The sequence below is a fragment of the Martes martes genome, assembly GCF_963455335.1.
Source record: "Martes martes genome assembly, chromosome: 17".
NCBI lineage: Eukaryota > Metazoa > Chordata > Mammalia > Carnivora > Mustelidae > Martes > Martes martes.
Genome location: NC_137905.1, coordinates 51,600,462 through 51,627,082, shown reverse-complemented (window position 1 = coordinate 51,627,082; position 26,621 = coordinate 51,600,462). Strand labels below are relative to the sequence as shown.

Here is a 26,621-nt window from a genome sequence, read left to right as displayed (position 1 = left end):
TGCTTAACCTCTGAGCCTTTTTCCCCTCATCTGAGAATGAACCGAGATACACCATGAGACTTCAACCCAGTGCCCGCGAAGCAAAACGCGTTTGTTAGAAAAGGGTTTCTGCCCCTCTAGCAGCAGCCTCCCGAAGTTTGTTCAGGGTTTTGACTGCGCCCGTCCCAGGAGACCGCTGGGGCGGGAGGAGAGGACAGAGGGGACCAGACGTCAGGCTCCCGGAGGCACAGGGCTGAGGCGCAGGTGAAGCGAAGAAGCAGCCAATCAGAATCCGTCTCCGCTTCTCTCTCGGTCTCGCTCCCTGGCTGCTCCCGCCAGCCTTCAGTCCCAGAGCTCAATGGTGACCATGGCAACCCGCTCCGAGGGGTACGCAGAGGGCTCCAAAGAGCGCGCCCTGGGCGCGGCTCGTGCGGATCGCGCGCTGATTCGTCTAGAGCAGAGGGCGGGGCTGGGCGCGTGGGCTCGCGGGAAGGGGGCGGGGCTGGCGCTGGGTGAGTGGCAAGCCGTCGTGTGGGTTGTCTGTCTGGGAGGCGGACCGCGCCCTAATTGGCCCTTAGGCTGTAGGGGTGGGCCTGCTTCTCTCACTCAGAAATACTGAATCACGAAGGGATAACTGTATTCCTCAACACCATCTGGAGTTGGCCAAATTTCTTAAGTAAGACTCTGAAAGTCAAGAGTAATTTCCCCAAGTTGCCGGCGCCAGGAAAGGACAAAAGGGTAACTGGAAAGCAGATCTGTGAGACTTCCAGTCTAGACCTTGCCTTCACTCTCCTGGAGAAATGGGAGCAGAGTTACGAGCAGTTACCACATGCCAGGCCCCCGTCTGAATATTGCACTCCTCTCGGCTCTTTGAGCCAGCCTCACAACCACCCCGTGAGGAGCTTCACTGGCTTTTGGCTGGAGGGCCTGCTAGCTGGGTCTTTGCCTGAACTCCTTCCATATTTCCTCCCTAGATGTCTTCTGCATGTTTGAGGCTTTTCATAAAATGGTGCCTTGAGGCCCTTCCCTCTCCACTCTACTCACCTCTCCCCAGGAAATTTCAGCAGTTCCCAACAGGCAGAACCCCATTTCCAGACTGTGGGCTCAAGCCTCGGGGCTCTGGCCACTTATTGGAACACTGACATTCACCCCATCCCATATGAGCTTGGTGTTTCCCCAAACCCACTATTTCTCATGGGTTCCCATTTTGGAACCAGTCACTGGGTCAGATCGACGTGCTGTCCTTGCCCCTTCCTTCATCATCCTCCTTCACAGCCATCAGTCTCTTGCTCTGACCTTCCTGCCCTGCCTCTCTCTGCCCTTCCTCTTCTACCCATCCACATGCCCAGCTCAGCTCAGGCCTCATCCTCTTCCACCTGGACCAAGCCCCAGCCTTCTCCCTACCTCCTGCCTTCTTTCATATTCATCCCCCATGCAGGCTCAGAAGCTCTCTTCCCAATCCTCCTTGCCCCAATCCTTTTTTTTTTTAAAGATTTTATTTATTTATTTGACAGAGATCACAAGTAGGCAGAGAAGCAGGCAGAGAGAGAGGAGGAAGCAGGCTCCCTGCTGAGCAGAGAGCCCGACGTGGGGCTCGATCCCAGGACCCTGGGATCATGACCTGAGCCGAAGGCAGAGGCTTTAACCCACTGAGCCACCCAGGTGCCCCTCCTCTTTTCTTTTTAATCCCAGCAGCATGGTGGTTCTATGGCTCTCTGCCCACAGAGGCACTTTCCCACCACCTGGTCTTCACACACACACTATTCTCTCTGCCCATGACACCCTCCTTTGGTCCCTGCTCAATGTAACAAACTTTACTCATATTTCAAGACTGCACACAGATGTTACCTAATAGGGACAAAATCCCTATCCTTCCAGGACAGGTTAAGTGCATTTTCTGGGTTCCCATGGAACCTACAGCTACCTTTATCACTATCTGCCTTTATTTTTTTTAAAGATTTTCTTTTATTTATTTGACAGAGAAAAGGAGATCACATGTAGGTAGAGAGGCAGGCAGAGAAAGAGGGGGAAGCAGGCTCCCTGCTGAGCAGAGAGCCCCATGCAGGGCTCAATCTCAGGACCCTGAGATCATGAGATCACGACCTGAGCCGAAGGCAGAGGCTCAACCCACTAAGCCACCCAGGTGTCCCCACCATCTGCCTTTAAACAGGGGTGACTCTGACCCTCCCCTGCCCAAAACTCTCCCAAGGAGAGTTTTGTGGTGCTGAAATTGCTCATATCTTGACCCGGGTTTTGGTTTTGTGGTTGTTTGCATATGTGAAAACTCATGCACCTAATACTTAAGATTTGTCCATTTATCTGTATGGTTCCATTTTTAGTGTATGCACTGCTGAAGCAAGCACGTCCATTTATCTGTATGCAAGCTGTGTCTCAATTAAAGCATAAATAACAAAAACAAACAAACAAACAAACAAGCAATAAAGTTTCTGAAATCTCCCATCATCCTCAGGAGAAAACCAGGGCTCTTCAGCCTGGCATTGGAGGGCCTGATTTTCTACAGCTTTATCTTCCTTTCTTTAACAAATAACTTAATGAATTTTTGAAAGATTTTATTTGAGAGTGAGAGAGCATACAAGCATGAGTGGGCGAGGGGCAGAGGGACAAGCAGACTCCCTCCTGAGTGGGGAGACCTTGCAGGGCCATCCCAGGACCCTGAGATCATGACCTGATCCCAAGTCAGACGCTTAATGGACTGAGCCACACAGACGCCCCCACGGCTTTATCTTCTAAGGTCTAACCGCAGCACATGAATGAGCAGTAAGTGATGAGTAAGCTAGTGGCACACTGGTCCATTTCCTGCCGGCTGTTTGCCCTGCAGGGGACATCTGTGATGTGTGCTCGGCCCATGTGTCTCTCTCCCTCTTTCTGCCAGGAGAGGGGAGAGGAGCTCAGTCTCCCAGCCTCTCTTGCAGCTAGGAGGGGTCATAACAAACACTTCCGGCCAATGAGACATGAACACAGGTCTGCTGCTGGCTCTGGGAAGGCCACGTCTTTTCTTTATAAAGAAAGGAAGCGACAAGTCCCCTCCTTCCGACAGATGTGACGTATGAAGCCACACCTACCGTCTCCGAGCAAGAGGGAAGGGCCGAGAGGATCACAGAGAATCATAGTTCCCTCATCCCCCAGGCTGTGGCGACTGAGCTGTGGACTCATAGCTGCCCTCCTCCAGACTTGTTTTAGGAAGAAGATAAACCCCTAGTATTTCACCCATTGTTGGGTGTGTTTTGCTATCCCTCAGAAATGTAGTCACCAGTGTTAAAAAACCAAAAAACTTCACATAAAAACCCAACACAGGGGTGCGGATCCTGGAGCACTGTATCTAGGGTCCCCAAACCGGAGCCCTCCCAGCTAACGGTACAACAATGGTAATAACAGTAGGATTCCCCGGGAATTCTCTGAGTAGACCTTGCTCTGAGCGGCTCACACTGGGGGGGGCTGGAGGTAGCAGAGCTGGAGGTGGGGCCAGGTGGGCGGCGGGGACTGGCCCAGCAGCAGGACGGACAGCAGCAGCAGCAGCAGCAGACCCAGGACAGGGGCTGGGATCAGCGGGGGCCGAGTGATCCCGGTGGGAGGCAGCCCAGCGCTCAGGGAGGGCCCCAGGGCGGGTGGCTGCTGGGGCTGTCTCAACAGGGGGCAGTGCCCCAGCGTGTGCCGGCCACCCTCATTCTGGAGATGCTTCGGGGCGCACCTGAGTGGCTCAGGCTGCAGGGGGGGCAGGCACAGCTGGCCCCAGCCCGGTCTCCTGATGGGGACCAGCTCTCTGGGCACAGGCACCAATGCTTGCTGTGGCTCGGGCTCGGTGGGGCTGCTGGACAGAAAGGAGGGCGAGGCAATCACGCTGACCCTTTCCTCCGCCTCCAGGCCCCTTCCAGTCCCGGTGGGTTCTGTTACCTCTCAGGAGGGCTTCCTAGAACATCTTCGGGATGTGGGTCCCCCAGAGGGCTGGGGAGATTGGCCTGGAGGGACAAAGGAAACAAACTCGAGACTGGGTCCTGGATTGGGAGAGGCCCTTGGTTCAAGCCACTGGACAGAAGTGACCCCATGGGAGGGGGTGGAGTGCAGTGTGACACCCCGCAGGGTTGGGTTCCCAGCTCTGCTGCCAGCAGCTCAGGAGAGATCATCCATCAAGTCAGCTGCGAGGAAACTGAGGTGGGGTCCAATCTCCGTGGAGGGAAGGGGAGGTAGGCTTTGGGGTCAGGCTGCTCAGAGAGACCCTCTTGGAGGGTTTGGACCCCAAAGGGGCCCAGATGCCTGGCACACATTTGGGCTCTCATATTCCTACCCTGAGGACCCCAGGCTTCCTGCCTCTCCTCCCCGAGCTTCCCTCCCTATCCATGCCTGAGAATGGGGATGGGCACCTGCACCACGCCTTGCGGCTCGGAGGAGCATAGCAGCTGGTGTGAGTGGTGCCAGGCGGGGGAGCTGTGACAGGCGCTGTGCTCCAGGGAGTTCTGGGGCTGGCTGGGGCCGGCCCAGCCCCTTCCTGTGTGTGGGTGCATGTGCGTGTGCATTTTCGCATTCCGGGGGTGTAGCCACGTCTGTGAGGCCTGGGGCTTAGCTGCTGTGGCCCTTTGTGTGTGCTTGGGGGGTCCCCCGGGAACATTCTGGCCGCCCACTGGCCCGCAGGCCTCCCCCCACGGCGCTGTCCGCTCTCATTAGCTGTAGCAAGGGCCTTGTTATCTCTCAGCCAAATGATTTTTCTGTCTGCTGGGGAGAAGAGGGGGTGTGGGTGAGGGCTGGGAAGAGCTGCCACTGTGTCACCCTCCTCAAGGCCCCGGAGTGGGTGGGGACTGGGAGGGGGTGCTGGGGACTGCCTACCATGATCTGGGGCACTGCTTCCTCCTCTTCCTCTCTTCTGGGCAACCTGAGGGGACAACAGAGTCACTGCAAGCATCTTGCTTCGGCCTGGCTCCCGTTTGCCCACTGTAGGGCTGGATGAGCCTTTAAAGCAGGGGTCTTAGTGGGGAGCAGGCATCATGGATGGGCCTGGGGGTGTCCTGGAGCCCCAGCAAGCTGCTGGGTGTAGGTCTGTTGTGCATATTTTGCAGGGGAATTGTCAACAAACTCTCAAAAGAGTGTGTGACCCCGAAAACGGGTAAGAGGGTCTTTTGATCAAACTGGTTTTCTCTTCCGCTATCTGATGCTACAGCTGGGAGCTGAGGCTTCTGCTCTCTTACTCTCCCAAACACCAGAGACTCGGAGCGGAGACTCAGGGCAGGTGTAGACTGGCCCCCTAATTGTGCCTGGGGGGTTGTGCCGCTTTCAGCGAGTGTCAGTCTTACTGGGTCTTCCTTTAGGACCGGGATTCCAGAAGCCAACTGTGTGAGCAAGTTCCCCCACAAATCATTTCTCTTCGGTGGGCAAGCCCTCAGCTCCTGCCCCTCTGAGGATTGCAACTGCCCAAGCCCCTGAAACACCCCTCTGGGACTCAGACCTCAAGCTGCCCAACCCAGATGTCCCTTGGAGACCTGGACGTCCATACCACAGGCTACCACCTTCACTGGGGACCAGGGGTCCAGCCCTCCAGCTGCCGCCACCTGATACCCTCAGGACACAACTGTGTCTTTAACTAGGACCCAAACAGGCATCTCGGCTGGTAAGCCCCTAGTCTCTGCCTAGTCAGCTGTCTCATCTCCTGGGATGGCCACTTGGGCCCCCGGAGGCTCCTCCCCCAGCGCCTCTCAAGGTCCAAGCCCTCACCCTGGTCAGCTTTAGGGGCCATGGGTTTCACTACCTCCTTTGCTTCCAGCTTCCCAATCTGTGGGTCATACTGCCCTGCTCCTGGGAAATTCAAATGTCCAGCCCCCACCCCCGCTGCTGCTCAGCCCCTTCTCCCTTCCCTTCCCCGGTGACGCGGGGTGGGGGGTGGGGTCATAGCTCCGGAGCCCCCCTCCTGCCCAATCTCAGCTTTCTCAGACAAGTCCAATTAGAGGCCAGTGGCAGGCGGCTCATTAGTTGTTGCAGCCGAGAGCCTGAAGGGGGGTGCAGCGGGAGGCATCACAGGAAACCACAGGCCCCGAGGCCAGGCCTGAGGAGGATAGGTCCAGACATCTCGTGCTTTATCTCTCCCCAGAGGCCTGCCGCTGAGCTTCCTAACAATCACAGGGCTGGAGCTCTGGACAGTAATGCTCACAGCACCCCTATCACGGGATTTGAACCCAGGCTGTCTGATTCCAGAGTCGCCGACTGTCTCTTAACTACCTGGGTGTTCTCCCTGGGCCAGTCTGGGTTTCCTTCATCCCAGGATTCCTTGGAGGCCTTGGGAGAGGTGTGTTCAGTGACACTGACCCAGTGACTGAGCTGTCCCATCAGCCAGACAGCTGTCTTCTTGTCTAAGAGTCTCCTATATGAGTACTGCTCCTATGGGACCCCATTCAAGCATCATGTCCCCAGGAAGCCTTCCCCGCCAGATGTCCTCCCAGAACCGGCTGGGTCAGAGTCTGTCTCCCTCTAGACCAGGAGATGCTGAAGGCGGGGGTGGCTCATCCTGGTTCACAGGCCAAGGGTCACTTCGGGGGGAGGGAATGATGTGCAACTCCCCCCAGGGCTTTTCCAGTCTTTGTACAATGTCCAAGAATGTGGTGTCACCCCAAGCCAGGGGGATGGCTCTGGAAGGAAGAAGCTTCTTACCACATCGATCGCTCCTTCCTTCCTCCCTGAAGGTGCGCTAGCTCTCCCTGCAAGTGTCTCTGTAGGAAAAGGCGAGGGTAAGTCTCCTGGGCTGTGACACATGCAAGAATTACCCACCTGCTTCTAAAGCCTGCCCTCCTCTTGGGTTCCCTCCCTGGGTCGGGGGACCTGGCTCTACACACATCCCCCCCAGGAGTAGAAGCCAGACTCCTTTCTCCTCAGCACCCAGGACTCCAGGTCCCCCAAACCTCTCACACTCCTACAAGCTTCTCTTACTCAAGTGGACCTAAAGGAAGCCCGGCATTTCCTTCCTGCATCCCCTTCTCCTCCCACGTTCCTGGTCTGGGGGCAGCCCCCCCGCCCAGCTGTTCTCTCTTAGGACCCAGGTCCTAGTTTCTCCTCCTTCCCTGCGGCCTCAGTCGCCAACCTGACACTGTTTCCTACATACATCCCTGAGCTCCAGGCTTGTGCACCCACTGACCCCAGGAAGCTCCCTGGCCATCCCTCAGGACCCCATCTCACTAGGCTGCAAGGTAAGTTGTTGTTCTTTTTGTTTTAAGATTTTATTTATTTGTCAGAGAGAGAGAATGAGCACGAGCAGGAGGAGGGGAAGAGGGAGAAGCAGACACCCCCGATGTGGGACTCGATCCAGGACCCTGGGATCATGACCTGAGCTGAAGGCAGATGCCCAACCCACTAAGCCACCCAGGTGTCCCTGCAAGGTAAGTTTGATGTCTCTCTGTCTTCTCCCTTCCTAGCACTCCAGACCCCCAGCCCCATCTCTCCTGCCCCATTTCTCTCTGCCCATCCCTCCTCCTCTATCCCAAGGCCCTGGCCTGTCTCAGGCTTTATCCTCTGGACTCTTGCCCCAGCCTCCTTCCTGGCCTCCCAGCGTCTAGTCAGTCCCCATGCTCTCCATATAGGCTCTCCCCTCCCCCGTCCCCACCAGGGATCTTTCTAGAGGGATCTTTCTATATTGAGAGCTGACCACCAACCCCTCCCTGCCCTCAGCCATCCTGGGACTCGATGGAGAAAAGTACCATCTCCCTGCTTGATTTACAGGTAATTCCTGTTGTGATCGGGCCCCATGGCTCTCCAGCCACCCGCCACTCCCTCTGCTGCCCAACCGTGTTCTATGCTTTCATGCCCCACATCCTCATGTGTGTGCTTTTCCCTGCCAGGAAGGCTTCTCTCTCCTGACACTGCTCAGCTTCTCTCTCTTCTCCGAAATAAACTCAAGTGTCGGTTTCCCAGTGACACCTCTCCAGTCTCCCACCTGACACAGGTCTTCCCTTTGCTGGGCTCCCTCAGGGCCTGGCCCCCACCTCTGCACACCCATCACTCTGCATGGGGATGGCCCATTCGCACGATCTCCCCACCAGGCTCCGAGGGGCTCTGCGCCTTAGTTCTAGGACCCAGAGCTGGTAGCACCCTGAGGCCTGGGTCAGTGCTCCTTTGGATGGGGTGTCGAGAGCTCCCAGAGGAATTCACTCTGACTCACAGCTCCTCAGAAGGATGTGACTCTGCCACCCATAGGCTATGTGACTGGGAACGTGTGACCTCTCTGAGCCTCAGTTTCCCATGGGTAACAGGATGAGGGGTGAGGATGCCTACCTTGCAGAGATACTGGGGGAGGTAAATGAAAAATCAGGGGCACCTGGGTGGCTCAGTTGGTTAAGCTGTTAAGCATCTGTCTCTTGGTTTCTCCTTAGGTCATGATCTCAGGGTGGTGAGATGAAGCCCCCTGTTGTCTCCGTGCTCGGTGTGGAGCCTGCTTGAGACTGTTTCTCCCTCTCCCTCTGCTTCTCCCCCAACTTGCGCTCGCACGAGCTCTCTCGCTCTCTCAAATAAATAAACAAATCTTAAAAAAAGAAACCAAACAGCACAGGCATTGAAGGGAAACGCAAAAGCTTCTCTCAACCCAGGGAGAAAATGAGCAAAGAAATGAGTTTCTCCTTTAAGAATGGGGAACCGTATAATTCTGAAGCTGTCTTATTTTCAAGACAATGTGTAAGCTGTTAGCAATATTTCCTTAAAAAAAAAAAAAAAAGACAGACAGAGAGACTTCTGGCACTAGTAGATTAAAACCTCACTTTTCTGTTGTGGACACTGAAGATGAGTTGTCTCGGTTGTTTCGAAGGATGTGGAAATACTGCTCAGGTAATTACAGAAGTCAGAAAACAACCGCCATGGCTGAGTTCAAGGTCTCCACATGGGCTTGCTAAGCTGTGCTTAAGGTATGTGCTTAAGGTGTGCTTTGTATCCCCAAAGTAAAAGCTGAACGTGTCCGGAGGAATGATTCACTTCGTGGCTTCCCCGCGCAGGACCATTGTAAACGCAGCACTTCCTGCCAGTGCTTTCTTAACGACAAAACTACCACTGTGCAGTTTGCATTCACTTTGTTTGCTCTTGTCTACTCGCCTGGAGGGCCATTCCCCAGAGGGCAGGGATGGTGTCCTGCCTGGCTTGGGCCTGTGTCCAGGAGGCCCTCGGTCAACGTTTGCCCATGGAATGGGCAGCAAGCCCGTGGCACATGGAGTCCCAGGCCCCTCGCCCAGCTCCTGGACTCTGGTGGTTTCGGAGCCCCCCCACCCATGCTCACCAGTGTCCCAGCTGGGGCTTCAGGCAGAAACTCCACTTCCTCATCCGTCTCAATGATAACCTCCTCCCACTGCCACACTCCACACAGAGGGCTGGAGAGAGCCGCAGCTCCCACTTCTTGTTTCTGGGAAAGCAGAAGCTGTTTCTGATGTCAGGAGGGCCAGGCGAAGGCAGAAGATGGGTCAGAGATGGGGAGGGACACATGCTGAGGCAGGGGGTAGGAGGAGCTGGGGGGGTGCGGCAGGGGTGAGGCTGGGCTGGGGAGCAGGTGGAGGCAAGACCTGGGAAGGGTTTGGCAGCAGGACCAAGGACTGGGGTAGGGATGAGGTAAAGGACTGAGATGGTCCTGGGGGGAGACGGGGTGGGTGAGAATCAGGGCTGCGTCAGAGCTGTGGCCGGCAGTGGGTTGGGATGTTCCCGAGGAGCCAGGCCTACCTGCCGAATGGCCTCGATCTCCACGCCCAGTGACGGGGGCAGCAGCCTGGTCCAGCCCACTCTTCTCGCCTGGGCCCCTTCCAGTAGCCTGGCCACGTGGTCAAGAAGGGACGGCTCTCTCCGCGCCTGCCCACTACGGGTCAGTCCACCCACTCTGGGGTGGCAGCTCTGCCCACCTTGTGGCTGGAGGTTGGGGGCCCCCTGCCTTTGGGCTCCCCTCCTGCCTCCTTTACCCCTGACGTTCTACTCACTCATCCGGCCCCTCGTGGGTCTGACTCAGTTGCTCCTCCAGATGTGAGATTTCCAGCCTCAGTTCCTGCAAAGGAGGGAGTGGGGGACCCCTGTCTTTCCGTTCTTCTGTATCTCCCAGCCTTGGGCTCCTCTTACAGTCAATTCCACTCCCCTGACTTCTTTGGGCTCCTCCAGACATGTATTGCCGAGGGACAAGGGGAAGAAAGCAGTGACAGAAACTTAGGAAGCCAAAGAGAGACAGAGAGCAGCAGGAACAGAGAAGGTAAGCCAGCAGCCCGGAAAACTGAGAACAAGAGACATGGACGGACACAGACTCACAGAGAGGCAAAGACATGCGAGGGGCAGGAGACTCCTAATGATCAGGGACCAACGGAGGGTAGAGTCACCCCTGGAGACAGACAGACTAAATCAAAGAAAGGCAGACGCACAGAGAGATGGGCAGGGGAAATGCATTGACAAGACCCCCACAGAGAATGAAAATGGACCGGAGGTGGAGATACATAGGGAGAGAGAGAGAGAGAGAGAGAGAGAGAGAGAAAGGAACAGAAGACAAGTGAAAAGGCCAGAGACACACACACTCCACAAGACAGACTGGGGCAGAAAGAGGCATCGAATCGCAGAGATGGCAGAAGGGCAGGGCCAGGCAGCGGCCCGAGGGCAGGAAGGCAGCAGGCTACCTGGGTGGTCGTTCTGTACTCCTCCAACGTCTTGGCCAGACTCTCCGCATGGCGAGTGCGCTGGGGAAGCCCAAAGCCCAGTAAGACGAGGCCCAGCTCCGCCAAGATGCAGAGGCAGGGGTAGGGGAGACGGGCAGGGTGAGCTTGGGGGAGGAGCTCTGGCCTGAGGGAGAACATCAGGTTTCTAGGTCCTGCAGGGACAGGCTTGCTGCTTATCCAGGGATAAGACCCAGACATTGGGGCAGGAGCACATGGAAAGCAAATGTCCCCTTGCCACCCCCAGGCCCCTCACCTCCGAGAGGACAGCATCTCGTTGGCAAATGAGGCGTTCACACTCATAGAGCTGCCGCTGCCGAGGAAGGAGTCCATCCATCCGTCCAGCTTTCCAGGACTGGCCTCGCCTCAGCTGGTGCTGTCCTCCCCAGCCCACCCAACTCTCCCGAGCCCCCCTCCTCAACCTCCCGTGATGTCTCTGGACATCAGCCACCCAGAGAGGGATTTCAGCCGAGCTGCCTGGAGCCCTGGGAGCCTGGCGGCTCCATGAAGTCCCCGCCCTCGCTCGGCTGGAGCGACTGAAATTGGTAGAAGTGACACTAGGACGGGGTGGCACCTTCAAAACTTCCTTCTCCGTGGCCAGCTCCTCACTCCTCCTTTTGACTCCATCCCGCTCCGCCAGCAGCTTCCCGTTCTGGAAGGAAGGAAGGACCACTTCAGCCAACAGCAATGTTAGCGCCCGCAGCTGACATTTCCTGATCACCTGACCGGCAACGACAAGCCTCGTGCTGAGCACGTTATGTATTTGGGCCCACTGAATCCCTCCACCCCGCCTACGAGATCTCAGCCGTGATTTCTCTGTGTGTCACGGGTGCTGGTCTGAGGAGACAGGACCCACTCATAACAGTATCTGCGAGCACGTCTGAGCACCTTGCACGTGTTACCTCGTGTCTCCTCCTGCATCGTGCAGATAAAGGCAAGTGTGGCACAGAAAGGTTGAGACCTTTACCCCTAGGCTCCTAGGACCTCCTGAATTACAGGAGGTAATTCATTGCAAACACATGCTACTCTATGTTAATAAGCACAGAACATTTAGAGCAGTGCCTGGCACATACCAAATGTTCAGAAAATACAAAATATATATTTTAAAGATACTTTCAAAACTTCTCATTCTAAATATTTCCACACACATGTGAGTAAAAATACCAGTATAATGGACTGCCACTGCCCACCAGCCAGCTTCAATAATTATTTATATTTTCCTAGTTTCTTCCCTATTCTCCAAGTTTGGTTTTTTTGTTTGTTTGTTTGTTTGTTTGTTTAACAGATGACTCTAAACCAAATGCCATGTAGCCTGTGATTTCTGCCTAGAATGACTCCGGCATTTTAATTTCCTACTTAAGGGACGCCTGGGTGGCTCAGTTGGTTAAGCGGCTGCCTTTGGCTCAGGTCATGATCCCAGGGTCCTGGGATCGAATCCCACATCAGGCTCCTTGCTCAGCAGGGAGCCTGCTTCTCCCTCTGCCTCTGCCTGCCTCTCTGTCTGCCTGTGCTCACTCTCTCTGACAAATAAATAAATAAAATCTTAAAAAAAGAATAATTTCCTACTTAAGGAATTTTTTACTTTACCAAACTCACAACACCATGATCACGCTTAACAAAAGTAATAATTCCTTACTATAATCTTATATCAAATTTGTGGATTTTTCTTTTTTTTTCCATTTTGCTTGTCTCACAAAGGTCTTGTCACATTTAGTTTGTTTGTAGGAGGATCCAAACAAGGTTGACTGTGGCTTTTGAAATGTCTCATTTCTTTTCCTCTGACAAATGGTCGCCCACTTGTCCTAAGCCAGGTACTTTTTGGGGCACGTCTTTTGGGGAATACATCAAGTTATTTGTCCTGTAGAATTTGTGCATTCAGTTTTGGCTTCCTGAGTTCTCATTCCCTCCACAGGACGTTCATCATATTTGTCCAACCTCTTCATTTCCTTGGAACTGGTGGGTAGATCCAGGACCCTGTCCAGGCTCCTGTTCAATTTTTTTGGGAGGAAGATTTCCCGGGTGCTGCTATGCATGTCACGTTGTGCCATTCGGGAAGAATGTCATGTCTGGTTGTTAATGTTTTCATTGGCTTCACCTTCTGATTTTACAGAGGAAATTGGTAAGTGGAGGGGCTAAGAAACTTGGCCAAGGTCACTTGGTGAGTGAGTGGACTCACCGAATCTGACTCTCTCTGGGGTGAGACGCAGCCCCGGGTGAGAATGGGGAACAGCTTCATCTCTGGCCTCAGGGAGCTCATCGCTAGAGGTGGGGACCGGTGCAGAAGCAGATGATAACAACTCAGGAGGCAGACTCTGATGAGGCCTAGGGCCTGGGCCCTGTGCAGCCTGGATGAGGGGCTTTCTGAAGTGGCAAGGCTGGGCCACCCTGAGTCCTCCAGGGGGAGAATTATCCAAGAAAACAAGGGGGCCAGGAAAGGGGCAGCCCATGCCAGCTGTGAAATGGGATCTGACAATAAAATGGCCCCAACTCCAGTCGAGACTTTCCAGGCACCAAAAACGTAGCAACTTGTGCTGACTTCGATGTGTAGCAGCCATGGGCAAAAGCATTACAGGGCCGAGAGGCAGTTGGAGTTCCCTTGCCACGCCCCTCCTCCCCATGCCCCTGGGGACACCACGGCCAGTTCCGCCCTCTCTCCAGCTGGCTGGGCTCCAAGTCCTCCATCAGCTGTCCCTCCTCCTTGGTCTCCGCGAGCCTGGGCTGCCAGGTGAAGGGCAGAGGAAGGACAGGCCAGGAATGCTGTGTCAACATCTGTCCACCTGGTGGGGATTTGGAGGCTGGATTCTGGGCTGCCCAGCAGGGAACCTGGTTACTCAGCCTCTCCTGCCTTCTTCTGCAGTAACCCGAGCCCTGCTCTGAAGATTCTCTATAGGAAAGCCGAGTATCCTGAGTGTCCCTTACACCAGCATTATTCTCCTGTAACTTGAGAACTCCATCTATAGATGCTCTGTAGGCTGCTGTGGGCAGGGGAAAGGTAGGGAGGGAGGCAACCAAGAATAGCTCCGGTTTATCGAGCGCCTAGGATGTCCCAGGCGCTGCTCAAGGCACGTGACCTGGCAGCAGGCCTTCTGCGCCGGGAGGAGGCAGAGATTGCTGGCTGCAATTCACCCTTCTTAGTCCTTCTGCTTTCGTTGGGGGTCCACTCTCCACGTGGGCAGGCGGGTCCTAGCCCCACTCTGGGGGGGGAAGATTCGGGAGGTCTCGGCAGATTCAGGAGAACTGACTGGACAGCTGACCCAGCAGCCATTCTCGCCCCCTCTCACTCGCTCATCTTCCAGTCCAGAGGCAGAGGAAGGTCAAATATTCTCCCAGCATCCCTTGCAGCTGGGGATGTCATGTGATCCGATTCCCGCCAGCGTGATGGAAGAGAGGTATGCTGGGATGGTGGGTATAGTGGGGGTGCTTTTCCTTCTGATGAAAGGAGAGCCATGGGAGGAGCATTAGCTGGGCCCGCTGGCCCCGCTTTGTCCTGCTTTGAATAAGACCACGAGGGTGGAGCTGTTGCAGCCATCTGAGATCATGAGGCCAACGAACAAGCCCGAGTCACCAAACCAATACAGAGAACTTCAAAGTCTCTTGTTAAGGAAGTAAGTGTCCTTCAGATTGAAGCCACCATTTCCTCAGTGTTCTCTTCCTTGGAGCTGGAAGTGTTTTGGCCCATCCAGGGTTGGAGTGCCCATGCCAGGGAGTGGTTTGGCTATAATCATATAATGTCACTTTGGCCAATAAGATATAAGAGGGAGGTTCTGCCATGGGGCTTTAGGGAAAATTTCTTCTTGTTCTTTCTTTTTTTTTTTTTAAGATTTTTTTTTAAAGATTTATTTATTTGTCAGAGAGAGAGCACAAGCAGGCAGAGCAGCAGGCAGAGGCAGAGAGAGAAGCAGGCTCCCTGCTGAGCAAGGAACCCAATGTGAGACTCGATCCCAGGACCCTGGATGGGATCGTGACCTGAGCCAAAGGCAGCAGCTTAACCGACTGAGCCACCCAGGTGTCCCATCTCCTTTTTCTTAAAAAGAGATGTTCTGGAAGAAAACAGTCACATCCTGCCTGAACCCCATGCCTCACACTGTGGCAGCCATGCCATGGTGAGATTCCCATCATCCCAGTGGACGGAATTTTCTTGGAGGAGCCAGAGAACAATAGTGGAAAAATTTTGGATTTAAATGTAAAACCCAGGGGTGCCTGGGTGCCTCCGTTTGTTGGGCATCTGCCTTTGGCTTGGGTCACGGTCTTGCGGTTCTGGGATCGAGTCCCACATTGGGCTCCTTGCTCTGCAGAGAGCCTGCTTCTCCCTCTCCCTCTCCCTCTGCCTGCCGATCCCCCTGCTTGTGCTCTCTTTCACTATCAAATAAATAAAATCTTTTTTTTTTTTTAATAGTAAAAGCCATAACACAGATGTAGGACAAAGCGATTTGGGGGGATCGGGCAGAATCAGTACCATTGTCTGGACTGGGTAGAAATCCTTAGGGCAGGGGAGGGGTGGAGGAGGGTCAAAGAAGAAAGTAGAGGGAACACAGGCCCTGCGCCAGCCCCAAGCCCCGGGTTAGCTGCGAGGGGTGGAGAGCAAGGTCGCAGTTGAACCACACTCCCGCTGGGATGTCTGGGAATCCGAGAGGGAGCATTTCTCAGCTCAGTCTCAGAACCAGCAAGGCCTGTGAGTAACAGAATGGAGATGGCTGTGTGAGGACTGGAGGCAGAGAGGCCCAACAAGGCCCCTTGTGGCCACAAAGAGTCTCAGGAAATCGGCTAAGCCTCCTCTGTGGCCCTGGAGGGGTGTGGGAGGGGCTGAGGGAGTACCCCAGAGGCCCTCGTGTCTTGGGGCTCCAGAGGGCCACCGGCAGCAGATGCAGTGAGGACTGGATGTCCAGAGACCAGAGCAATGCCAGCCTCCCAGGGGACGCCAGCGTGTGGCGGTGACTAAGGCTGAGGACCAGATGGGATGATGAGCGTCAATCTTGTGACCAGCAGAGAGAACAGACGTTGAGGGAGGACGGCAGCCTCCTGGAGCACTGAGATGCCGTGTGGGTCTTCAGCCACTTAGATGCCACCTTGCAGAGGGGTGGTGACGAGTTTCATTGACTGATGAGTTTCCACCTAAAAAGGACTAGGTGGGCCCAGATGCACTAAGATCATGTCCTCTGTGTCAGACAGAATGGGGCTCGAATCAGACATGTGGTTGAACTGGGCCATTTCAGACACTGCGCTAGGCCCCCGGCTGAGTGCTGTCATTTATTTCTAAGACAATCCTGCCGAACAGATAGTCTCCTCCCATTCTCAGAGAATAAAACAAAGGCTCGGGAAGGGGGAGTCACATGCCTGAAGGTGGCCTGTCTTGTAAGTGGCAGAGATGGGATGTGAATTCAGGGCTGACTTCAAAGCCTGTGTTCTTTCCACCATAAAAAATGCTAACATATGAGCAACAGGGGTAAACTTTCAGCAAGCACTGCCCATGGGTCCTGCCTCCTGCCCAAGACTACAAGCATCCCCGTGTTTAAATCCCACACCACCCAACGAGGGAGATTGTTATTTGGCCACTGCTACAGGCGAGGTACAGAGAGGAGATGGACCGACCCATGCTTACGTAGGCAACCCCAGCACGAGCCCAGGCAGTCCGCCCCATGCCCCACAGTCTTACCAACCAGGGCACGCAGCGCCGTGACCTTCAGAGACACTCGTACATTACTGAGATTCTGGGATCTCCCTCTACAGACTGTCAGGGTATTTGGGTGCAGGCTGCCGGAGGTGTTTGGGGGCAACAGGGGTAGGGCCGGAGATTGCCAGGACTGGGGAAGGAGTAGGGGTGGGGGTGGACACTGGGCCTCAGCTCACCTCCTCCTGCAGAGTCTCCATCTCGGCCACCAGATGCTGCTGTTCCTTTTCCTGAAAGACCCCAGAGAGAGGACAAAGGCTTCTATTTGGGCCTCCTGGGCCTCCTTGCCTTCTCCCTTCTCCCACACCTGGGAACCCATCCTGGGTCTGGGTCATGGAGGAGCAAGGCTGGGAGAATGGGTCTGGGAGCCCTGATGGCTCCTGTTGTCCCCTCTGTCATGAGAGGGGTGGCAAATAGGTCTGCACCCTGAGTCAGATCAAGCAGGACCTGGAGTCAGGGAGAAAGTCGGGGTAACCTCTGCCCCTTCCCATTCCACTGTCAGGCTCTGTTGCTCGGACTCCGAGAAAGGGGGAAGGGAGAGGGCACCTTTGTATCCCTTGCCCAGAACCCACCGTCTGCCGGGCCTGGGCCAGGAGGCTGCGATTCTGCTCCTCCAGGCTCTTGGCCAGAGTCTTCAGGTCCTCCAGCTCCTCGTCCACAGCCTTGGCACACTGCAGAGCCTGCTGGGTGCTGAGGGGGGCCGCACACGAGGGAAACAGAGACCAGAGAGACAGAGCCTCTCAGAGAGTCGGAAGCAACAGAGAAATCCTGACAGGGACCTGGGGGGTGGGGTGGGGTGGGGTGGCGTGGGGCACAGAAACCCAGAGGGACAAGCGGGGAAAGAACCTAGTACAGGACACAGAGACCCAGTTTCTACTTAAAAAACTAAGGGGGTGGGACAGAAACCTGGGAAGAGCAGGAGACTAAAATAAGGGGAACGTGACAGACACGAGAAAGAGCACAGGGCAGGCATAGGCTGCTGATATGGAGACGCAGAGAAGACTAGAGAGGGGAGTCTGAACCCAAGAGGCTGAGAGACGAGAGCCAGGGAAACACAAAAGAGAAAGAGGAAGAGCAGACGGGGCAGTGCAGGGTGGAAGACAGGGCAGGAGGGGCAGGGAGAGCACGTGGACAGCCCACCCGCGAAGCTGCTTGCGCAGGGCCGCGATCTCCTCCCCGAGGCGCGTGGACCCCTCCTCGGCGGTCTCCAGGCTGCGCTGGAGCTTGGCGTTCTCCCCGGCCAGCCTGCGGTTGCTGAGCTCCAGGTCCTCCAGGCTGCTCAGCAGGTCGGCGGTGGCGGGCCTGGGGTCAGGGAGGGGATGGTCACCGGCCAAAGCTCCCACCCGCCTCCGTTCCCAGGTGGGGGTGGCGGTGGTGGGGAAACAAGGCTCTTTTGGAGAATGAGGAACAGGAGAGAGACTGCCCTGCGCTCCCAGGCCTAGCAGCACGGGCGCCCCCACAGCCCATCCCTTACCCACCACCCCCCACCCCCGAAGGACCCCACCGAGCCCTGTGGCAGGGAGGCTGGAGGGCATGGGCTGTGGGGAAGGTGCGGGGGTTGGGGCATAGGTACAGCTCAGCTCTGGGGTCTTCGCCTCCAAAGCTCTCCAGGTTGGCTGGCTCCTCAGCTTCTGGGCATCCTGGAGGGAGAGAGACAGAGGGTGGTGGGCTCCCCGATGACCTTAGGTGTCGGGGAGCCCCAGGACTTGGGCTTGGCCTCCATTAGCCTCACCCTCGCCTTGGGTCATCTCCTCTGCTCCTGGGGGTACGATTATATCCACCGTCTGAAAGGCCTCTTGCTCACTGATACCCTGAGCTCAGGCTGGAACTCTCTCGAAGCCCTGAATTCATCACAGCACTGGGCAGCAGCACCTTAGCTACCCCCAAACCTGTTCCTCTTCCCGATTTCCTTCCCACCCACTCACCCGCTCACTGGGCTGTCCTGGCTCCCTTGTTCCTCCCCATCTCCACAGTCCCTCCCATCCCAGGCCCTGATCCTCCTCCCTGAATCTGCCCCACGCTCCTCGCTGTCTCAGCCAGTCCTAGCTCAGGCTTCTCCCTCTCTTCCCGGACCCTCACCACAACCTCATCCCCAGCCTCCTGGCCTCCAGCCTCCTCGTCCTGTCCCTTCCCCCACGCAGAGGGGTGTTTCCCTTGTCCCTTGACCTTGCTGAAAGAGGTCCAAGGGAACATCAAGAAAGCTGTGATTATTATTATTTTGCTTTGTTCTGTTTTTGCAAGGTGTAACAGGGACACTTTTTTATGGAGCACCTCATATGTGTGAGGTCCTGGGGATAAAATGGGGGAAAGGATCAACTAACCAAACAGCAGAACAGGGAACTGAATCAGATGGTCAGATTTCTCCAGGAAAGGAATGCGGGTCTGTGAGTGAGCCCGGACAGCCAGGGACCACAGCCCGGGGCACCACAGCCAGGTGTGGGAGGTTTAGGGTTCGGAAGAGCGTGGTGGGCAGGCACCTAGTGCATTCCAGGCTGAGCCAGGAGGCCTGAGGGAGCAGAGACTAGAGAGCAGGCAGGAGCCCAGTGATGGCTGACAAGAAGTAGGCAGGGCCTCGCAGGCCTCTATGATAGGGCTGCAGTTAGGAAGAGGACTTGGAACCAGCCCCTGAAGAAAAAAAAACCCCAAAGCTCGGGGAAGGTGGGGACACAGCCATGGAGGTGCCTAGAAAGCCAAACTCACAGCTCTAGGCGAGAGCAAATGTTCCAGGGGTCCCACCCAATGTCCCTGGCTCCCATCCCCAGGTGGGAAGTCCCTCCCACTGTCTGACCCTGGGCCTGCCTGCTTCATTCTATATATAGTAGTCTCACCAGATGGCGGTTGCTGGGAGGTCAGGGCCCCCTTGAAGGCTGTCTCCTCTTCCAGCTCTAATCCCCTGTATCAAAGGGATGAGGCTTAGAGCCCCCTGCAGCCACCCCCAATCCCGACCAGCCATGCAGGGGGATTGCTGGTGGCGGGAGGAGGGGCCAGGTCAGGTGAGAGCAGGAGCACTGACAACACCACGGTGGGGAGGACGGTAAGGCCAGATGGCAAGAGGCCTGAGCCAGATGGAAAAGCAGGAGGGGCAAGGACTGGGTTTGGAGAAGGGATGGGGAAGGGCCTCTGTCAGCCCCCCAACTCCCCCACATCTTCCCTTTCCTGCCCCTTTTACTTCTGCCTCCTCACCCCAGGAACTTTGTCTTCAGACCCTCCACCCCATCCCCCCAACCCCATCTCTTCACTTTTCTCTCATCCTTCAAACCACATTAGGTCCCTGTGCCCAAAGGATGCTGGCTGCGGTAGGCAGTCGTGAGGTTGGATCTTAGGAAGGACTTTCCGGGGGAGGGTTGGAGGTGCAGAGACCCACCCATCCAACTGACAGGTAGCGATCCAGTCCCTCATGACGGCCAGGAAGGTGTCCAAGTCCACGGTGGCCTGAGGGCCCTCCCCATTGGGGTCCAGGTTGCAGGCCAGTGTTTGGAGGCGTGCATCCTGGGGGTCCTGTCCTGTCACAGCCTCCAGGTACGCTAGTACGTGGGTCACAGCCACAAGGCCTGGGGACAGAGCATGCCGTGAGGGAGTCTGGGGCAGGTGGGGCAGGGGCAGGTGATGGCTTGAAAGTAGGACACCAGTGGCTGGGCTGGTGGCACCCCTGTACCACAGCTTAACCCAGACAGTTTGGGCAGGTCCTTCCCCTCCTCTGAGTCAGCCTTTTCACCTGGAAATGGAGCCCAGCCATCGTCACTCACAGGGTGGAGCACGAGGACCTGCTGTACCCCATCAGGTCCACAGTGGCTGCTCTCCCTCCCTCTCCCCAGGCCCTACCCTCTTCCATTAATGTCCTCACCCTGAACGGCCTCCATCCCTTTATCTACCTTCTTCCCAAAGCTTCCCACAATCACCCACCTCACCCTGCAGGCCCCCCAAGAAGAGCCCCTTCTCTACGGCTTCCCAGTTCCCAGCAGCCCCCTCTGTCCCTTATTACTCCTCATGTCTCCCAGGCCCACTGCTGCCTGGCCCCCATCCTGCCCCCCTCCAACCTGTCCTCTGGGTGTCACAAGCTTCGAATGTAGAGTTGAGTATTTGCTCCTCCAAGCTCAGCAGCGTCCCGAGGTTCCCCTCCTCCAACTGGTCCCAGAGGTACACTGGGGAGACAAGAGGGTCAGCCCCACCCATGAGAAGAGGGCCAAGAAAGAGTGACCCTAGGTCCCATGCTCCTGCAGAGGGGAGGGAATTTATTCTGAGCTACTTGGGAGTTGGGGCTGATGGGGAACAGCCAGGAAGCTTGGGGCGGGAGGGGAAAGCAACTTAAGGGTCTCTGAGTGGCTTCTGCACTCTGCACCCTGAGGATGTGGACCCCATCTTTCATGCCAGGAAGTGCCCCATGCTGTCTAATCCTTTGTGTCCAAGCCACTCAGGAGCCCAGAGGACAAAGGCTCTGAGATCACCCTTTCCTCTTCTCTTCCCCTGCCGCCCAGGCTCTGCTCAGAGGGGGGCTAGGAGCGGAGGAGGGCAAAGAAGAGAGGATTCTGGGAGGAGCTGAGGGTGAAGAGGGGCTCAGGAGCCAGGAACAATCCAATAAGGCGCGGGCAGCCTGGATCGATTCTGCCAGCCACATCTCCGGTCTCCCCGCCTGCATGAGGCGGGGGAGGGGAGGCGGGTCTCTCCTACCTGAATCCCCAGGCCAGGCTGGCATCATTGGCGCCCACAGCCAGGGGCCTGAGATGAGAGGGGGTGGGTGATCTAGGGAGGGCGGGGGGTGGGTGATCTAGGGAGGGCGGGCGGTGGGGGAGCAGTTAGGAGCTCAGAGCCCAGCCACATGACTATGGGCATGTCAATTCTCCTTTCGGAGCCTCAGTTTCCCCACCAGTAAAATGGGCAGGTAGTGATCCTTTCCTACCTTACCAGGGCTGGGAGGGCTGGGTTTGTATATGGGAACAGCCCTCCTGACACGAACACACAATGTGCGTGTCCCCGCAGCAGTTGGTTTACTGCTGTATCCACAGTGTCTGCATATAGTAAGCACTCAATAAATGCTCCAAGATACAGGAGATCCTCCATCCCAGGAGTCACTGGGACTGGAAGTGACCTTCCAGACTCCCTGCCCTGCCCTTGAACAACTTGGTATAACAGCAGGCCCAGCACAGACTGCGGGGTCTGACAGACCCAAGGGGAGGCCTGAGCAAGGAGCATAGACACTCTGAGCCACAGTTTCTTCCTCTGGAAAATGGGGGTGTTCCCCCCCTCTTACGGGAGAACTGAGATAAAATCTAGAAAGGCCTTGGGCCAAAGGCCTGGCAGGTGGTGGAGGATCAGTCACAGAGCTGAATATTTATCTAGCAGTTAGTAGATGCCCTTCCTCTTCTGGGACTTTTCTATGGACCATGGTAGCTGCTATTATTATCCCCACGTTACAGATGAGGAAACTCAAGGCACAGAGAAGTTAGGAACTTGTCCCAGGTCACCTGTTCAACATAGGAATGCTCTTTTTTTTTAAAAAAAAAAAAAAAAAAAAAAAAAAAAAACATGGGCCCGGGCGCCTGGGTGGCTCAGTGGGTTAAGCCTCTGCCTTCGGCTCAGGTCATGATCTCAGGGTCCTGGGATCAAGTCCTGCATCAGGCTCTCTGCTCAGCAAGGAGCCTGTTTTCTCCTCCTCTCTCTCTCTCTCTCTCTCTGCCTGCCTCTCTGCCTACTTGTGATCTCTGTCTGTCAAATAAATAAATAAAATCTTAAAATAAAAAAATAAAAATAAAAACATGGGCTCTGCGGGGAGCCTGGGTGGCTCAGTGGGTTAAAGCCTCTGCCTTCAGCTCAGTTCATGATCCCAGGGTCCTGGGATCAAGCCCCGCATAGGCTCTCTGCTCATCAGGGAGCCTGCTTCTTCCTCTCTCTCTGCCTGCCTCTCTGCCTGCTTTCGATCTCTGTCAAATAACTAAATAAATAAATCTTTAAAAAACAAACAAACAAAAAAACCCCATGGGCTCTGTTCCCAATGTGGGACTTGAACTCATGACCTTGAGATCAAGAGTCACACAGTCTACGGACTGAACCATGCAGGAGCCCACAGGCCCTCTATCTAATTCCTTCTACTCTCCGGGGTTCTTTGTAGAGAGCTAAAATTCAGCTCCCTCAGGTTTGAACGTTTGAACCCACGCTCTTAGGGAAGGGGGGAGGGGACCCACAGTTAGGGGACACCAGGGCCCCTCCTGGGGCTTTATCTCTTCTTGCTGTGCTCCCCAGGTTACCCAGGAGGACCGGGAGCCCAGTGAGCTCACTCCCCAGGGCTGCTCAGCCAGGGAGAGTGGAGCCAGAGTCAGCCCTGGACTGTCTGGTGCAGGGGCTTCACATGGGTCTACGGTCCCTTCCTGGGGCCCCTCAGGAACAAGTCACTGCTTCTCCTATTCTCTTTCCTTCATTTCCGTCCTCAGTGGCTGTACCTCTCTCTGTATGTCTCTGCCCTTCTCTAGTTTTCTCTCTGACTCCTCCTCTCCATCTTCCTCCCCATCCCTCTCTTTCCGGATCCCTGCCTCTCTATTTTCTTCGTCCTCATTTCTCCATCTCTGGGTTCTCCATCTCTGGGTTCTTTTCCCATATCTTGGTGACTCTCCCTTCCCCAAGCCTCTGTCTCCTTCCTCCGCTGTCTCCGCTTCTCTCCCTCCCACCCCCAGCCTTCCTCTGTCTGGCTCCATCTCTCCCCGGTAGGTCCTTCCTTTTCCTTCAGGAGCCTCCCAGAGCTGGCTCAGCCCTCACCCACGGGAACGGTGGCCGCACGCCCTCTGCTGGTGCCCACGAAGTTGCCATGTCAGTCACTCTATCCACCTGCCCTTGGGTCCTGACAACCAGGTGTCTGCCCTCCTGCCTTCCCCTCTGGAAGGCCTCCTGAGGCCAGAGTCCAGGCCTGTGGCCTTGAGAAAAGATGCAGGCTCTGCTGCTGGACACGGGGAGCCTTGAAAAAGCGGCCCTGCCTCTCCCCTAGGGTGGGAGCCTCCTCCCCCATCACAATGAGTTCTCCCACCTAGCAGGTGAATTTCAGAGAAGGCCACCCAGTGTCTTGTCTCCCTGCCTCTTCCTCCTGAAGCTGGTTTTCATGAGGCTTTGGTTTGCATCCATCCAAACAATCAGGGACTATAACTGAGCACCTACAAGTTGGACATTGTTTTAGGGCGGCCACTTGCCACATGCCGTTCTTGAGTATTTGAACTGTGGCACGTGTGAATTGAGATGCTCTGTTACTGTAAACTACATACCAGGTCTTGAAGCCCTGGTATGAAAATCAAAAGACTATCTCCAGTACATTCTTATATTAATTATACGCTGAAAGGTTACCATTTTGGATATAGTAAGTTAAATAAAAATCTATTGTTCCCATTTTGCCTGTTTCTTTTTCTTCTAAATGTGGCTACTTGGGGCGCCTGGGTGGCTCAGTTGGTTGGGAGGCCAGGTCTTGATTTCAGCTCCGGTCATGATCTCAGGGTCCTGGGATCACGCCCCGTGTTGTGCTCTGTGCTCAGTGGGGAGTCTGTTTGCAGGTCTCTCTCCCTCTGCCCCAACCCCTCCACTCTCTTTCTCTCTCAAATAAATATATAATTTTTTTTTAAAATAAAAAAACCCCTAAATGTGGTTACTAACAAAATTTAAAATTACATTTATGGCTGGCATGTGGGACAGCGCTGCTCTAGGGACCGGGAATACCAGAGTGAATAAAACAGACCCCACCTCATGGAACTCAAGTTCTAGTGGGAGAGACAGAGATGAAACAGACAAACAGATGTCCGTGCTATGAAGAGAGGCGGGAGAGGGGAGAGAATGTGAAAGTAACCTTTTCGAAGGAAGCAGAGATCTGAATGAAGTGAGGACCGAGCTGGCAGGTTGTTAGGGAAGGGTGCTCTGAGCAGAGGTTTCTGCTCTAGCTGCCCCAGAGCCAGTGAGATACACAGTGTCCAGACAGTTGGGACACAGCTCGCTCCCCCACTCCCACCCTGTGCCAAGGTGGAGGCTCAGACACCCAAGCCACCTCTCCCAGGTCCCCGAGGCACAAGCTGGCACCTGCTCCCCCACTGCTCCCTCCTCATCCTCCCACGGGGTAAACAGGGGGCCAAGCCACCTACTTTTTGCAGCGGGGCCACCTGCCCGACTCTCTGGCACATCCATGGGCCACCCTGGTCGTTCTGCAGCTGCTGGAGAAGCTAACAGCCTGCCTCCATCACCAGGAGGGGCTGACAAAGGCTCTCCGACTCTGAGCGCTCCTGGAAGGACAAACGGGAATGGCCTCCTCAGACCAGCCACCCTGCCCCACCTGTGCCCCAGGCCGCTCTGGGTTCTCAGAACCTGTTTGCCCACCCCTGCTGCGACCAGAGCAGCTCCCGCTCAGACCTGTTTTATGGATTGGAGGTGTGGGCTGGGAAAATGGGGGGCCGAGAAGCGGGCAGCAGAGATCAAAGAGGGGGGCTAGTGGATGGGGGTCATTGCCTCCTTGCTTCCCCCCTTCCACCCTTTCTCCCCATAGCCCGTCAAGTCCCCAACCTTGTCCTTCCTGCCCTATGACTCTACCCATCCCCTCCTCTCCTTCCCTACAGCTCTGGGCCAGGCCCCATCCTTTCCCCCTGGACCCTCATCCCATCCTCCTCCCTCGCCTCCCAGTCTCGAGGATCTCCCCTCCAGTCCATCCGTGCTGGGTCCCAGAGCTGACCTGCCCATCCCCTGCTTAGTGTTCTCCCATGGCTCCCCAGCACCCCAGGGACTGAGCCTAGACCCTGGATCTGGCCCTCCATGGCCTGGCCCTGCCTGCCTCCCTGCCCCAAATCACTCTTGCAGTTCCAGGAGCTCTGAACTACATGCTCTCTCCCAAACTGGCCTGCCTGTTCCCACCTCTAGGTCTCTGCCTGGGATCCTCCTTTTAGCCCTTCCAGTCTTGGCTCACATGTCCTCTCCTCTGGGAAAATGTTTCTGAATGAGCTGCTATCCCTGGGCTCCCACACCGCCCTGGGTGACAGACATTCTGCCGTATCAGCCTGTATTTGGAACTGTTGGCCTCTTGTGTGTTTGACCCCATCTTTCTCCTACTCCAACTCCTGCCATGGATCCCTGGTGCCCTCGGGACTAAGTCCCAGCCCCTCTGGCTCATATGGGACAAAGTGCTCCCTGCAATTCCTTGACTCATTTTGTCACTATTCTCCCCACTGGCTGACCTCCAGGTCCCTCACCCTCATCACAGCCATGGGAACTCTATATCTTTCCACGGTCTTCCCAGGCCCAAATCACATCACACACACCACCCTCACCTATGGCCACTTCCCTGGCTCACAGCCTCCCTGGGGAGCCTTCCTTGAGCCCCTGGACCAGTTAGGAACCCTCTCCTCTGTGCCCTAACAATGACCTGTCCTGCCTCCCTTATAACCGGGTTGACTGGTTGTCCAGTATGACTTATTGTCCCAAGTCCAGGGCACTTTTAAGGGTGAGAAGGGTGTTATTAATAATTACACTGGACAACAGTGCCCACTGGAGCTGAACTGGGCACTCTGCGGCACATGGTCAATACAGAGTCACCTGGGGCCTGTCTGTCCTCACCCCACCTGCTCGTCACCCCTTCCCTCACCAAGTCCTCCCTCGACCCTGATCTCCCTGGCACCTGCTGGGTCCACACTTCTTGGCAGCTTTTAGAATGTCCTAGAAAAAGCGGCCTTTGAAGGGAGACAGGACCAGGGTTTGGACAACGGGTGATGGCTGTGGGGCACCAGTGAGGGAGGGTCCAGCACTGGGAGTCCCTGACAGGGAATGGAGGGTAAACTCCTGGTGAGGGAGTGAGGGAGGGTCTTTGACAGGCAGGTTTGAGCAGGAGGGGGCTAGAGGCAGGATTTAAGGGGGTCTGGATCTTAAAGGGATCTCTGACCAGGTTTCTGGGGGTGTTTCTGGATTTCTAGGGTGTCTGGCTGGATTTCAGAGGTCTCTTGAGAGGATCCGGGAGGGGAATATGACAGGACTTTTGGCGGGTTTGACAGGCTTCTGGGGCTCTCTGAGAGGACTTCGGGAGAGGGGAGGGAGCATAACAGGATTTGGGGGGGTAGTCTGGCAGGCTCTGAGGGAGAAGTCTGACACAATTTCGAGAAGGTTCTGACAAGATTTCAGGGGTCATCTACGGACTTCTTGCTGAGTCCTTCTCAGTATTTCTGAGGGTATCTGGTCAGGATTTCAGGAAAATTTTAACAATATTTGGAAGGCCTTGATATTGGGGACGCTCCCCCACGATGAGGGGGCTCTAACAGGGTTTCTCTGGAGAACCTCGCCACAGCCAGGGCGTACCTGGGCCCGCGTCCCAGTCCCGGGAC

At 55.7% G+C, this 26,621-nt stretch overlaps 1 protein-coding gene across 2 annotated transcripts; it reads right to left on the bottom strand.

Moving 5' to 3' along the window:
- Nucleotides 1-2,533: 2,533 nt before the first annotated feature.
- On the bottom strand, nucleotides 2,534-26,621 carry KASH5 (KASH domain containing 5). 2 transcript variants are annotated; one of them, XM_080828784.1, is made up of 19 exons: nucleotides 26,596-26,621; nucleotides 24,405-24,542; nucleotides 20,337-20,441; nucleotides 19,664-19,850; nucleotides 19,128-19,192; nucleotides 17,873-17,939; nucleotides 17,440-17,601; nucleotides 16,872-16,989; nucleotides 16,479-16,529; nucleotides 11,206-11,283; nucleotides 10,888-10,944; nucleotides 10,596-10,655; nucleotides 9,918-9,982; nucleotides 9,667-9,754; nucleotides 9,233-9,355; nucleotides 6,631-6,689; nucleotides 4,819-4,864; nucleotides 3,892-3,956; nucleotides 2,534-3,808 (listed from the first exon to the last, which is right to left on the bottom strand). In XM_080828784.1, the coding sequence occupies exons 2-19, from the start codon at nucleotides 24,445-24,447 to the stop codon at nucleotides 3,421-3,423; spliced, it is 1,827 nt and encodes a 608-aa protein (XP_080684910.1). In that variant the 5' UTR covers nucleotides 24,448-24,542; nucleotides 26,596-26,621; the 3' UTR covers nucleotides 2,534-3,420. The 2 variants fall into 2 exon arrangements, with proteins under 2 accessions (XP_080684910.1, XP_080684909.1); XM_080828783.1 differs by lacking the exon at nucleotides 26,596-26,621 and having other exon boundaries at nucleotides 9,233-9,370; nucleotides 10,888-11,283; nucleotides 24,405-24,553.

Excerpts from the sequence above, each read along its gene's own strand:
- KASH5 (XM_080828783.1), bottom strand. The coding sequence starts at position 24,447 with ATGGATGTGCCAGAGAGTCGGGCAGGTGGCCCCGCTGCAAAAA. Across the intron at positions 20,442-24,404 it reads AGGTGGCCCCGCTGCAAAAA|TGTACCTCTGGGACCAGTTG; the intron begins GTAGGTGGCTTG and ends TTGTCTCCCCAG. Across the intron at positions 9,755-9,917 it reads ACCCACGAGGGGCCGGATGA|GCTACTGGAAGGGGCCCAGG; the intron begins GTGAGTAGAACG and ends CCACGTGGCCAG.